The 14,842-nt window shown below is 48.9% G+C and overlaps 1 protein-coding gene across 2 annotated transcripts in view; it reads left to right on the top strand.

The window, feature by feature from the left end:
- Window positions 1-8,861, top strand: part of RPRD1B (regulation of nuclear pre-mRNA domain containing 1B) — a 28,650-nt gene extending 19,789 nt beyond the window's left edge. For both annotated transcript variants that reach the window (XM_087750023.1, XM_087750022.1), the window contains one exon: window positions 6,330-8,861. In XM_087750023.1, coding sequence (XP_087606149.1) covers window positions 6,330-6,479 — 150 coding nt within the window. In that variant the 3' untranslated portion in view covers window positions 6,480-8,861. The remainder of the gene's footprint in view (window positions 1-6,329) is intronic.
- The last annotated feature ends 5,981 nt before the right edge of the window (window positions 8,862-14,842 follow it).

Below are 14,842 nucleotides of genomic sequence, written 5' to 3'. Positions count from 1 at the left end.
CACTGCTGTTGGGTTCTGCCAGGTCCCCTTGGCACTAAAACCCAGGCTCCGCAGCCAGGATGTCGGGACACAGGCGAAGCGCTGTGCAGCTGTAGGCATTTCTACACTCCTCTCTGCAGGTTTGTGACTGCTCTGCCAAGAGGCCGTTGCAGCGCAGCGCGCTGGCTGGCGCTGCAGAGGAGGGCAGGGCCGCGGTGCTGCCAGCCTGCGCAGCCGCCGACCCGCACCAGAGCGGGCGCGGGTCTCTTTCTCGGTGGCGCGCGCGTCCTACTCCAGCAGGTGTCCGGGCACGCGATGTCAGAGGCCTTGGTTCTGGATCAGGTCTTGAATGTCTCTGATCTCTCACTTGGGTTGAGTTGAAATTGCATGGAAATAAGCAAGTTTACGGGTAACTCGTGTTTCCTTTTCGGTCCTTGTCTCTCTTGGTTTTTGTGTGAACGTTTGTCAGCTGCCTCCTTTTGACCAAGACTACTTTTATTTCTAGGACTGCAGCGTTTCTTTACAAGGCAAATTCATGTCTGTTTTGCAGACAGACTCTTTAAAATTTGCTTTCGATGAGGTTTGGGTGGTTACAAGTGATGTGGAGAAAGCTGCCAATTGAATTGTGAGTAATTCTGCTTGGCGCACGGACCGATGCCTTCCACCATCATGTGGGGAAGACTGATTTATGCTTATATGGTATGAAATACAGGATAAAATACGGTTTTAAAATGGGGCTTATTCAAACGTGACACTTCAGAGAATGTGGAGGGAGGTGGGTTTGAAGGCAGGAGAAAAGTGCTGATACGCTTGGCACACTTTATGTTGGAGAAGGGGAATTTTGAACAGCTTTTGAAGGGGCCAGAAGGAATAGCCTGGCAGGAGGTGGAGTGAACACATGTAGCGTGGAAACTGGCCATCTTCTGTACGCAGTCGGTCTTGAGCGCGAAACTGAAATCAAACGGTAGGCTTTTGTAAAAGTTATCTAACAAATTATCTATGCTAAAAAAAAAAAAAGTCGGGTTGCCCTCTAGGTGTATATATACTGGAAATATTGATTAATAACAGTCCATGCTTTCTTAGATAATAAAGAACAACCTTGGGGGGGAACCCCAAAACCAACAAACAAAAAACCCCCTTACTGTTCTAATTTTGATGTCTAAATGTTCTGTCAGGAGGTAAAAGACAGGGCTTACGTGTGCTGTTCACATACTCACTGAGCAGGAACTTGACTCTCCTTGCTTTAGAAAGCTTTTAATTTTTGCTAATTTTCTCCCAACACCCTTCATATCGGTCATTTCTTACAAGTACGCTGTCATTGTGATATTCTTATTCTAACATCTTTTAATGAGTATGTTTTAAAAGTGCTTTACATAGGTTAAGTGGCAAGCAACAAAAGCTAAGGAATGCCTAATCAACCTGCTATATTACTGTTGTATATTTACTCTTTTTAAATAGAGATTTTACTTGACATAGAAACATATTACTGTCAAACCTCTCACTTCACTGCGTACTCTCTTCAAATTTCTGATGAGCCCTCGGTGCAGTTTTAGCCTGACTTTTGTGGTCTTCTGCTTTCATACGTCTGGCCCAAGCTACAGCATATTAAAACTGAGACTGGCTGCTCTTCCTATTCGCTTTCTAAATTCTCATTAATGCTTAACCAGATGTTTTTCAGTAGATGCAATTGCTGTGATGACTTACAGCATGTTACTGCTTGACCCAGCACAGGAATGGAAGTGTCCAGTGCAAATTCTAACCTGAAATGAAACGAAGTCCGTGCTGTGTAACTCGACAAGGTGAACCGAGCCGTGCAGCAGCCCTCAGAGCGAATTTCCTGCCAAGTCGATTACAGTCAGTTTTATGATGTGCAGGCAAGGCTTCTTTTGAATGAAAGGCTTCTGTCAGATTCATTCGGTGGTGTTTAATTCTGATTTTGTGCTTGTTTCAAGGACTAAGTATCTAATTCACTTGGCCGCTGTGGATGTAGAGTGTCGCATACTGAAGGGAGCGTTGGTTAGCAAAAGCGTTCGTGTGGCACAGTGCCAGTTTTTTTGTGTATCATTCTGAAACTCCTGCTTACAGCAAAGATCTCATTATTTTGTCTAAAAAAGGCAAATAGCATCCAAATACTATTAATCTTGATGAAAGCCTACTACACAGCGAGGCAATTAGCTAGACACATGGAGTACAAACTAAGACCTCAGAAAGCAGCAGTTTCTTTTAAGTGCACTTCGTATTTTTTCAGTTTTATAGAATGGAGGGACCTTATGCAAAAATCTGCAAGATGTAGCCCACGACATGCTTTGAAACTGCATGAAAAATATGGTTTCCCATAAAACCTGCTTCCAGAGTCCTGCATTGCAGCATATGGCCACAGCTCGGTTTGTGGAAAAAGAAAAGCCCCCAAGCCTGGAAGGGGGTTACGTGTCCCTGCTTATTCATATTCCTGAGTGGAGCTGAGGTGTATTCCTGAACAGTACAAATGGCAAGCACAAATAAACGTGCCTTGCACTTCGATGAAGGGTTGCATCTCCCTGGTAGGCGCCTCTTCCATGTTGCAGCAGGACTCCAGAATTCTCCACTTCTGGGAGCAGCCACCAGGAGCGACGGGCTGCCTCCAGGCTCTGTCTTTGACACCCCATCTCTAGATCGCTGCCTTGCCCTCGGCTTGGTGTGCCTGCCAGCTGCTTCGGCGCAGTCGGCACTCCCTGACCCAGCGTTGGCATCCCACCTCTCCCGTCCTTTACAGCTCTGCCACAAATCGGCAGAGTGTTCTGCTACCAGAGCAGATGTGGAGCGTTAAGCACGCAGGAGACAGTTCTCTAACGTAGTCTGTGTTGTGTATCAAATCTGTCCGGCAAGCATTCATCTCTTCTAGGAAATCTTGATTCCTGGATTACTCCCTTAGAACATCGTTTTCATTCCTGAATTTAGTGATGTTTTTCTGAGCCAGAGTTTTTAATGGGTTTGAGGCTGTTGCTACTGCCTTTTCTTTGTGAGTAATTTTTTTCTCTTTTTTTTTTTTTAACAGATAGGATTTAGACCTCACTGCTTTAACAAAAAACTTCTGTGTGGACTAGTTAATGCCTGCATTAACCTACTAGTAAGGTAGAATTGCTTAGAATTGAATGGATGTGGTTCTCAAGGTGACTTGATTTTTTTTTCCTTTGTCATCATATATGTGCAAAAGTCTGTTCAAATTGAGGTGTTTCTGATAGCTCAGTACTCCATGTAGCTCTCAATGTAGAGTATCCCTAAAAATGGGGATATGTTAAGAGCAATATTTTCCTAAACATTTGAAGCTGTTAACTTTAAATCTGTTGCTGCTGTTAATGTGTAGAGGAATTGCTCCTAAATCTGTATGTTTGCCATAGCGTAAAAACCAGAACAGAAATACGGTTTGCATACATCTTAGTGGTTCTTCATTTGTCGGCGTGTTTTCTCGGAGCTGGGCTATCAAGCAAGGCATTGGAAAGATTCTCACTCCCCTAAATAGTTCTATCAGGAAGGAAATATTGTTTGGATCTAATACAATTGTAATAGTCACACAAATCGTCTTCAGCTAAAAAACTGTAGTGTCCTAGTCCTGCTTGTCCACTAGAAGCAGCATATCCTGGTCTTCTTGGCAGTTTTGCCCTGAAAGTGGCAGGACATTAGTCTTCCCGTGGAGGCGGACATTGCATTGTACCCATTTTTACAGAATTCTCGTCCGTGGATCTTGGCAATTCAAGCAGTATTTGAGGTATTTTCTTGGCTTATGCTTGGAATTTGCACCTTCTGCCCATTTATCAGACTCGGAGGACTTGCCAGCTGCCTTACCCTTCTTGATTTCTTTCCTATCTTCAGTAAGAATTACTACAGCGAAAAAAAATCTGCCGATATTCACTCTTGACAGAGTTTGGCATTCTTGAGAAAGCGCTGCCCTTTCTTTCCTGGCTTGATATCCATCACTCCCTGACGATGTCCTGAATTATGATTTTTTTTTTTTTTTTTTTTAAGACAGTCTTCTGGGGGTGGAAAAAGCAGCCTCTGAATCCAGCCTCTTCCAGTTTCTATCTGTAAGCTTTGGAATACAACAATACAGTAAATATTTTTCTGTCTAGATCCCATACGTGCAGGAGCTGGTGTTCTGCTGTCTGCCTGCCTCGGGTTATTTGTGATGTGCCAGCCTTGAGCAGGGTGCTCTGTTTACCGTCTCTCCCTTTCCCCGGTGTTGGCTTCTGCGTTCTCTTGGCGAAGTGTGCGAAGTGTCGGGACGCAGTACTGCCATGTCTTTCCCCTCTATCTGCTTGTTACGTATTCACGCTTAAAAATCTGGGGTGGTTTCCTGGGTTTGTTCCCTGTCTTCACAACACGACTTTCCTGACTTGTTTCCGTATTTAAGTATTTCCCAAAATGGTACTACTAGGGATGGGGGGTGCATCCTTATTTTGATCCTGATTCTTTGTCTTCCATTAAAACAAACCAAACCCTTGCAATCCTGAATTAATGGGCACACCCGTCGCCCGGTTGTTGTTTTTGTTGTTCTCCTGTAGGCTCGAGAACAGTACACTTTAGTTATGAAGCTGGTAGAGCTTTGGTTGAACTTGATTATTTCAGTATATATCCTACGTACATTAACAGAAGTATTTGGTTATGATGGTATGTTAACTCACTGAGCCTCATAAAAGGATTTAAGTTTGAAATAGGCTGTTAAAGGACATTCTTATTTGGTGCTGGCAGGAAATTTATGGAATATATTTATATAGCCATTCCAGGCGTAGGGGTATTCTGAGTTATTGCAATCGGCTGCTGCTCTCGCTATTCTAATTCAAAGTAATAAAACACAAGAGAGTGTAAACTCATTGCTTGTAACCCCGCGGGAACTGCTCTGCTTTGATATTTGGAGAAGGTGAAGAGAGTTCCCATCATTGAGAAGGTTAGAAAGACTGGATTAAAGTTGTAAACTCTTCAGAAAGATGTTTTGATTAAATGTGTGCCTAGTTTTATTTGATCTTCAAAGATAAACTTCTGTTCTTTGGTGAACTCTTCTCTTTGCCAAGTAATTAAGAAATGAAAAGTAAGTTAATATTACAATTGACGGTATGGAAGCCTGGTCTGTGTACTGTTTTTCTCAAACTCATTGTTTCCTGCATTCTGGAGATGCCAGGAAAAATATGCCATGTGTAGCTGGGGAAAGACTGGTGCATTCCAAAAGCAACGATATGATATGCTGGGGTTTTATTACCTAAATAGCTGTATTCTGTGACTGTTACATAAATCTTTAGAATCACAGAACTCTGAAAATTATATAAACATCAGTCTTTAATGGAGCTTCTGTATTGGATAACTTGGATGTGTGTTGGTCTGCTCTTAAACAGCCTCTAAACAGAATTTAACAAGGTACGGTTCTTTCATTTTCAGGGTCCAGCTCCTCCTCTGTCTTCTCATTATGAAATCCTAGTCTCTGTTATCTGGTGTCTCTTAGATTGTGGAGACTTCTGAAGATGGATAGATAGTTCTTACTGGAGTTTCAATGCTCAGTCCAGACCTCATTTGTGGAAAAACGACTTGCAAGTTTCCTCTTCAGGGATTTTTCACTTAGTGTTTTTTCTCCCTTTGTAATAAAAAGCTGAAAATTTTGGTGTCTGTATTTTGCCTGGTTTCAGTCCAGTGCAGATGTGTCTGTGGTTCACACTTAGTGATCATACACGTGTTTCTGCCTTGCTTGCTAACGTGCCGGCCTCCTGGTCCAGCTGCTGGGGTTGCCGTCACGAGCTGTCTGACAACTCGTAGCAGAGACCCTGTTTCACAACCAAAACTTGGTTTTGATTTAATGACTTGAAAGGGCAAACTGGATTATCTAAGTGTTCAAAATTGCTGGGTTTTGTCAAGCTTGATCATTTTAGCATCATCGCCATGCTGATACCTCTGGCGTGCCTCAGCCTCTGGCCTTCGTCGTGGAGGTGCGCCTGAGGAACGCGCTCAGCGTCCTCCGGCAGCGGCTGGAAGTCGGCAGCCTGGGGACGGGTACAAGAATAGAGCAGCCGCCTAAGGACACTTCTCTCAAATACTCTAGCAGGCCCCAGCGGGTGTGGGTTTGGGGGCGTTTTACATAGCTTCTGTTAAAGTAAGGCAGGGCAGGATTAGTGGGTTTTGGATGCCAAAGCTTGTGGACTTTCTGTTGATACTAGGCTGTGAATTCGGGTGCAGACGACAGGGTCTGCAGTCAAGCCAGCGGTTGCTCAGAGAGGCAGTGCCTTGCCACCTTCTCCCAGAATCCTCACCTGGAAAATGCCCCTAGCTTAACTAAAAGCACTGTTAATTAACCTGCGCTTAATCTTTGTTCTCTTGTCTCTTTCCCTCAGGAATACAAACAGAAGCTTGCTCGGGTAACCCAGGTCCGCAAGGAGCTGAAATCCCACATCCAGAGCCTTCCAGATCTGTCACTGCTGCCCAATGTCACAGGAGGTCTGGCACCTCTGCCGTCTGCTGGTGACCTGTTTTCAACAGACTAGAACAAACGGTGTCCCCCGGTTTCCATTGTTACCAGCAGAAGTGAGAAGACTCTGGTGTTGACTGGAAATCCAGTCTTCCAAGATCTCCAGTAGCAAGGAACTTGCAGACCCTGCTTTCGACCTCTTGGCTGCTCGTGCTCGGCCTCTCCCTGTGTACACTGGCTCACGCTGAGGGGAGGAAAAAGCGAGTTTTTGTGAGCTCTGAGGGGAGTGGCGATAGTCCATATAGGCAAACTTTTCTCATATTTTTCCATACTCTTTAGTTGCTGTTTGCTCTTAGCACTTGTTACCCCCACAAAAGTCATGTGAATCATGTACCTACATACCTGGAAAGTTTTCAAAGAAAGGTTGACCATACAACATTTTTCCTCCATAAAAGTATTGTATTATTTCTGAATAAGTCTTTTCTGTTCTAGCTGGGTTTCTGAACCTCATCTCTGAGAGCAGTAGAGTGGCTAGCGGGCTTCGTTGGGGGGTGTGCGTGCAGGTGCTGTACCATGTCAGCGTAAGAAGGCGGTGTCTACTGAGCAATGGTACAGAAAAATATTTTTCTTAAATCTACAGTTCCTCATTCTGTTGTGGGACTGACAGGGAGACAGTTCCTGTTTGGCACGTACGTAAATTGAAACTCACCACAGGCAATAAACGTAAGCAGCTTTTCTTTGTGAATTAGAGATAGCTTCATGACTTACGCTCTGCTGAGCAATGCAGAACGGGATGTTACCTAAATGAGAGTGGAAGTAAACTTTGTTCTAGCTACCTTAGATTTATACCACATTTTTCCTCTTCATTATACAAAATTAGATGGTCACGGAAGCTTTGGTTTAACAAACCGAGAGGCTGGAATGGTGTATTGCAGCTGGCGATTTCCCAGTGACAGGCACTGTCCGATCTACTCTGAGATGGTTACGTTGGAAATACTACGCTATAAAGCCTCTAGATGGCTTTAGAGAAGTTATTTGATGCACGGAAGTTAAATGTGGTATAAATATTTATTTATATAGAAAATAGACCCACATATATGCACATATCCTGTATGCACATGTACCATGTCCATGCATGTAGATATTAGAAGGATGTACTTAATTTTGTGTCACAGATTATTGTGAGTTGATTTTTATAATCAGGAAAAGTTAAAAGAAAAAAAGGAAAAAGACAAAAAAAGGTGGCAAATTTAAAATACTCTTAATTCCAGTGTGTTGCTAGCTAATGTTTTGGCTGCCATGGATGTAGTTACATTTTGGTTTGTGTGTTAGGTCTAACAAGCTGGACTCTGATCACTGAAAACCATTCCAGTTTGGATAACAATTCTGTTTAAATTTAACACCTCTCACTAGAAAACACGTTAAGTTTCTGGAAACACTTGATCTGATAACACAGGTTTTGTCCCACAGAGGCTGAAATCAGTTGTGCTGTGTTTGTGCCTCCCTATGGTCTCACGCTGCTGTTGTCAACGACATGAGAGGAAACCTACAGAAATGCAAAGCTTGTTCTGCATCCTCATTAATTTATTTTACAGGGTATTCGGAGCCTATTCAGCATTCAGTGAAAACAAATAATACAGCATTTTTTGGTCATTAAGTTGTTAAGAAGCTCGCGTCCTTTTCTTACTGACACTTCGTTTTGTCCTTTTTTTTTAAAACTCCTCGCACCCTTACTGCCCAGCCAAGAAATGTGTTTTTCTCTGTAGTTTACAGGAAATTTTCCAGTGGCAGAACTATTCTTTCCATGAATTGGTTTGATTGTACAGCCTGTTATGGTCCAAACATTATTTAGATAAAGCACTGTACATTCTCTCTGCTTTTGCCAAAAATGAAAAACAAAAAATCCCCACCAAACCTCGACGACCCAAACCAAAAGACTCCTTTCTGTCCTGTCTCAGCTCGGGAGTTACCCTGAGGCTGTTTGAACCAGTAATTCTTTTGACCATTGATCGAATGTGTATCCATTACGGGACAAAAAAGCTGTCATAAAGAAGTTATGTAGACACATGTGTTGACATCTCACGCTGGTGTTTTGGGCAGATCTTCTGTGAGAGAGTTATATGTCCTTTTTTTTTTAATTGAAATGTTTTGTTTTGGTTTTGGTTTTTTTTTTTCCAAATACATGTGTGTGTTTTATTTTGCTTAACTTAAATGAAGTCTTGTGGTTTTTAATTTTATGTTTTACTTTTTGGGCAAAGGGCATCTGGTGAACTGGGTGACATTCTCTCGAGGTTAAACAGATTTCCCCAAGGTGTGTGTCTTTTTTTAACAAAAGCTTAAATCTGTATATGAATTGATTTAGGAATTAATTTAGACATATAGGCTGCCATTTGTGGCAGCAGTATATTCTGAAATGTCTCATAGATATCTATTTTTGAATAAAGAGGGTGTCGTTGAACAGCAGCGTTTCCGCGTGTTTTCCACGGCGCAGGTGTTGCTCTGGCACGCCGCCGGCTCAGTCCGGGCTCTTGGCCCTCTGCAGTCGGGGACGGCGACGGCCCAGCTCCTTGCGGTCGCGGAGCGTCGCCTGAGCGTGCCGAGCCGCCCTCCGCATCCCGGCCGCCCGCGAGCCCGAGCAGCGTGCAGCGTTCTCGGGGGGCTGCAACGAACCAGACTAAACCACGCTCCCCCGCGCCAGCCTCTGCTTTGAGGGCACAGGGTACAGAAGGCTAGCTGCTTAATGCATAAACTCGTTTAGGTTACGTGGGGGACATGTAAATAATGACTCTGAAAAACATACCAAGCAACAAACAAAAGCCGACCCTGGAGGCAGGGAAGGGCCGCTCCCTTGCAAGCGTCGCGAGCTGCTGCTGGAGCAGGATCCGCGGTGCTGCCTCAGCGAAGCCTTGCTGCGTTGGGGGCCTTCGCGTCCTGCCGGGCGGTGATCCTCGTCGAGGCTTTGGGGGGCTCGGGGTAACTACTCCGCAGTGCTCTCTTTGGGCAAACCTAGTAACCGTTTCACGTGCCTCGGAGGGTATCTGTAAAGCCGCTTACATTTTTATACCAATTCACAAATCTTGCATTACAGAGACTGTATTTAGTGCTGCTTTCATGAAGGGCCTGCAGAAGTCTGATGTGCAGCTTTCTGTGAGCAGGAGGGAGTCTGACGCGATTCCTTCCAGTGCAAAGCCACCTTTGCGTCCCGTTCGCAGGGACTCGAGTCAGGTTTTTGAAGGCGTAAGGTGTGACTAGGTACTGGTGGCCTTTCTTGCCTTTGAGAATCTGGGCTGGGTTTTTTTGTTTTGTTTTTTTAAGAACTGAAGCAACTGCCTCCAAAAATACTTGACTGTTGTGCAGCTTTCTGTGCAGTTAACCGCTTCAGTGCACAGCGTGTGTTCCCCTCGCCCGTCGCTGTGTAACGAGCTCGTCCGTACCCGTCCGCAGAAGGTGAGAACTCGGCCCTGGTTAACAGCGCGTGGTCTGCGAGGTCGCAGGCCGTAGTGGTGAGGGGAAAGCAGGGCTGGCGCGGCTGCAGCGCGGCGCAGGTGGCGAGCGGCCGTGCTGCCTGGCGCCCGACGCCTGCCCCGGAGCCAGATTGCTGTGGGCTTAGCCCGGGTATGTACTCGGGCCAAGTGCTGATACGTTCCCTGGCCAGTTCCAAACTTTATGTACGTTTATCTTCAAGATTAGATAAGAAAAGTATAAAATGCGCCTCATGCCATCTGAGAAAAAACGACCGTGTAAAACATTTGAATGAAACGTCACCCTAGACGTAGGGCGGTCTGTTAGCGGAGCGAGACCGGGACGCGCGTTTGCTGCGGACTTCGCTCGCCGTTTGGGAAGTGCCGCCGGCACCGGCCACCTTTTCCCTCTGTGAGCGTTGCTGGGGTTTGTAAGGTTGGGGCCCACCGAGGCTCCCGGGGCTCGTTGTGTTTTGGAGGCTTTTGGAGAAACAAGCGGGGAAATGAGCCAGAAGCACTGGGAAGCTTTGGGCGCCTCGGAGGTTCGGTGTTACTGCAACGCAAAGATAAAGGATTTTGCATCAGCGCTAAAAGTATTGGCTTTGTACCGTCTTAGAAAGTAAATTCTTGTTTGCATAGCCAGGTAAAATCAAAGTGAAGTCTGAATCGGTGGTTTATAAAGCAGGATAAAAACGTCCCTGTTAAAATACAGCAAGGAAAGAGTCTCGGATGGAGAGCTTTGTGATACGGGAAATGCCAGGGATGGTTTCACAGGCAGGAGGCTGTTGGGTGGCGATGGGAGGGCCGGGGTGGAGGGAGCTGGCTCGGTGGAGCGGCATCTGATCTGGAAAGGAAGAATCAAAGTCTGGGGTTTTACGTGCCTCCGGGTTTGGATTTCGCAGCTTTATGCGTGCGGCGAGAGGATCTGGGACGCGCAGGGGAGGGCCTCTGTGCCCGGCAGCGCGCCGAGCGGCGCGGTGAGGTGTCCAGCTCAGGGCTTCTCTAGGAGGTCCAAGAAGTAAATAAGCTGCTTTAAGGGATTATGTTGTGAAAAGCAAGGTCTTGTGGAAAGAGGATTGAAAGGAAACGGGTGTGAATTACAACGTAAATGCCTTCGTGTCTTCTAGAGAGCTGCTGCAGCCTTTCCCTTCTCCTTCCCTGCTTTTTCCACTTGCAGAAATCATGTCAAAAGTCTGCTGGAAGGCAACAGTAGGTAGAAAATTGTGTCTTTATTAGTATTTTCAGCAGGGGCTTCACATGGCACCATTTAGCAAGAAGTTCAATAAAGGCTAATACCCTACCAAGCCTCCACATATGCTGAAGCAGCTGAAACTGCACGGTTATGCTGGTCCAGAGCGCAGGAGGGTTTAACGCAGGAGCGTCCGAGGCCCTTATGCAGGGGTTCCGTCCTCTTGGCTGCAAAACGCCCTGCGCAGGGAGGCGGTGCCGGGGTGGGAGACGAGGCGTGGAGGCCGGCTTCGCCCGGGGAGAGGGCAGCAGCACTGGGAACGTGCCCCGAATCCCGTCTTGGCATCCCCTTGTTCTCGTTACTGAGCTGCCCAGCTTCTGCTGCGTGAATCAGTGAAGCGGCCGCTCCAGTGAGATGATGGGACATCTGCCACTAATTGCCACAGCAGATGACGATCATCTACTCCACTGCCATTGTCAAATACGGGTTTTGAGATATTTTGTATGCTGTCCAGGGAACGGAGGCTGAAGTGTGTATTGATGTAGGACACCCAGTTGCGTTCTTCCTGCATCTGCCTTGTATTTCTTTGGCACAGAGTTAACTATGAAACATTTTTCTTCACTTAAAACTGTGTAAGTGTCTTTTCACAGTTTTTCTGATGCTCTGGGGCGAGGGAAGCTTAATATTTGTCTTGGGAGACTGAGTAGCTTCAGGTAGGTCTTCTGCTCTGTTCTGGTCAGCCACGCTGCCAGCAGTGGTGGGGAAAACCCAAAGCCTCCTCTCGGCTTCCCTGTGGCTGTGGGGCTGTGGGGCTGTGGGGCTGGGGCTGTGGTGGGGTTTGCAGAGGAGCCTGGCGTGGCGCTGCAGAACCCCAGCCGCCGCGCGTCCCTCCCCGCGCGGGTGGCACTGGCCGGGGCACGGGCAGGGAGGCTCCGGGGGAGCAGCCAGCGCCGGTTCCAGCGGCGCAGCCAGGGAGGGCGATGTGTGAGGCCAACGAGCGCTTTGTGCACAGAAATACCCGAGCACAGGGCAGCCGGAGGGGCAGGCCTTTTGCAGCCCCGTCAAGCCTGGACCCTTGAAAGCGCTTGCAAATAGATGTCTCGGAGTTCTCCTCCGCTCGGGGACTTGATGTGGTGTTGCAGCCTGGCTGGGTCACCGTGACCAGTGTTGTGCTGCTGCTGAAATGAGCTAGTGTGAGAACTAATAATAAGTCATAAGCAGATTTAGGGTCTTGTCTTTTCCTTCTGGGAAGGGGAAGTCTCTTCTGGGATGAGACAAGAGGCTGACCGAAAGCACGCCTGTCTGCTGCAAGTGCCTGGCTGGCTCTCACCAGTCTCCTTACTGGTTTGTCTGTGTACGTCCAGCCTGGGCAGGACAGGGACCTGCCCTGCAGAGCAGAGGAGAGCCAGGACTGAAGCCGCGGGGCTGGGCTGGGGGGCCGTCCCCTCCTGGGGGCTGCATAGCGGGCTCGGGCAGGCACAGAAAGGCTCTTTTGGTTGTATCACTACTCGATGGCCGCGCTGAAAGAAGCATCTCCCCGTGGCGTCCCCTGCAGCTCCCGCCGTCGGAAAAGGGGGATGGCTTCCCGCGGGAGCGCAGCGTGGCGCTTGCCATCTGGGTTTTATTCTGTGGTTTTCTCTTGCTGCTTGCTGGTGCCTCGGGTGTCCCGTTGGGTCAGCGAGTGCGCACACGCGTCCGTGTCTGCGGAGGAGGAGGGAGGGCTCTGAGAGGCGGCGGGATGTGAAACGCCCACAGAATTGTACTTGCGCGCGCTCTGATTTATGGTAGTTGGTTCTAGTCTCGGATCCATCAGGGAAGGTAAGTTAAAGGTCCTCAAGTCTAAAATGAGCTTACAGTCACCTCTTGGCAAGTCAGCATCTCTGGCGAGCTGAGATGTATTAATAACCTCTCCTCTAGATGTAAACAGTCTCACATTGCTTTGGCACTTGGGCTAATGCTGAATTACGAATTCTCCCGTGCAATCGATGCTGTAAACATTTAATCTATAATTTATCGCTTGCATGGCAAGAGTGCCAGAGTCTCGCATGGACGTAGCACAGTACAGCATTCGGTGACCCAGGGGCGTGCGTGGGGAAGCCGCCGCCGGGCCACGGCAGCCGATGGTGCCGGTTCTGCCTGGGGAGAGGCCCCGCACCGGCCGCAGGACCGCTCACGCTGCTCTCGCAGTCCTGGAAGGATGACTGAGAAGGTGTGTGGGGCAAACACCCGTGGGCTTGAGGTGCCTTAAGTAATTCGTTAGGCTCTGCAAACAGCCTGGAAGGGGTTGATGGTTGCTGGATAATGGGGGAGAAACCAGCTCTAAAGAGAGCCAAACCATAAACGCAGCATTTGGAGTCTCTTACAAGCTCGTTTCTCGTCAAAGCAGCCTTGCTCTGCCGAGCCTCAGATGGATGGGAGTGACCTTCAGAAATAGCTGTGCTAATGTTTATTTTATCAGGACCCAGCTTTGAACCAGAGGAGCTGCCGGTTATTTTTAAACCAGGCATTGAGCAGCTTGAAGCCTGGCTCAGCAGAGCTGTGTGTAACAAATGCTCTTTAAAGAAAGGCTGTGCATCATCGCTGGCTCTGAGGAATGTTCCTGACAAGGGAAGGCAGCGCTGGGTTCATGCCGTTAACTCCTTCAGGCACCGCCGCCCCTTTGCGGCTGCCTGTGCTCCCAGGACGCGCGTCTGGAGGGTTGACGCTGCCAGAGCCGGGGGCCAGCGTGGCCCCCACCACTCGCCCTCCCGGCTGCAGGAGGGGAGAGTCCCCATCCCCGTCTCTCCTGGAGCTCCTGTCCTGTTCGCACACCATGGGGTGGGCGGTCTCCGTTTCTGTCCCTCGGGAGAGCTGCTGGTGGCAGCTCCTCGGCCCTGCCGCGGGCCGGACCCTTCCTCCCCTCCAGCGTCCGCACTGCAGCCCCGCGGTGGTCCCAGCCGCGTTCTCTGGGTGCATTCGAGAAAAGCAGGATGGAGAGGTGTGGTGGTTAAATCCCCACAAGGTAAGGGGAGAAGGACCGTGTGGCCATCCTGGAGATCCGTCTTGAAAGGCTCGACCTGCTGCCATGCACGAAGCCTGAGCCCGGCCGCGCCCGCCCCAGCCCCTCACCCGGAGCAGAAGCCGAGGCTGCTGCCTGCCCGGGCCGGGATGGCGCAGGGCAGGGAGGGCGCAGGGCAGCTCCTGCCCGTCCTCCCGTGGGGGGAGCAGAGCCAGGGAGAGGGGAGGCGCTGGGCTACAACACTGCACGTGGAGGTTTGATCTGACCTTCGAGAGAAACAGAAAGTGGAGCTGGAGGACGGGTTGTCCTGGGTAGGAGATGCTCCCTGCTCCCCATGCATCCCGGATTGCGGCCAGGACCGGAGACCCCGACAACTGCCGGCAGTGTTGGGGTGACTGGGACCGGTGGGGTGCGAGCTCGCCCAGCGGGGTCCCCGTGTGCTAGGACCGTCCCCCGGTTGGGGCGGGCGGCGCCTGGGCCGCGTGCGTCCCCTCCGCCTGGGGCTGCTGCGGATTTGGGAGCCCTTGGCTGCGGCAGGGGACCACCGGTTCTGCAAGGGTTTTTCCAGTGTTTGTTTAACAGGGACAGGGAGGCTCCCACGATGTTTGTGGGGAGAAAGCAGGAGGGTTGCGTCCTGGCGTGGGAAGTGCTTATCTTCAGCTGCGCCTTGACCCCTGTTCCAGGCTTGAGGCAAATCCTCACCCTCCTCTTGCATCCCTGCGCTCAGCCACCCCTTCTCCCTCGCTCCCAGGTTGGGTTTCCTGTGCTTCGGCTGCTGGCTCGTGCTTTCT

The sequence above is a fragment of the Nipponia nippon genome, unplaced genomic scaffold (assembly GCF_047370975.1).
Source record: "Nipponia nippon isolate SJK-2023a ecotype South Korea unplaced genomic scaffold, ASM4737097v1 scaffold_13, whole genome shotgun sequence".
Taxonomy (NCBI): Eukaryota; Metazoa; Chordata; class Aves; order Pelecaniformes; family Threskiornithidae; genus Nipponia; species Nipponia nippon.
This window is presented reverse-complemented; position numbering and strand designations above follow the sequence as displayed.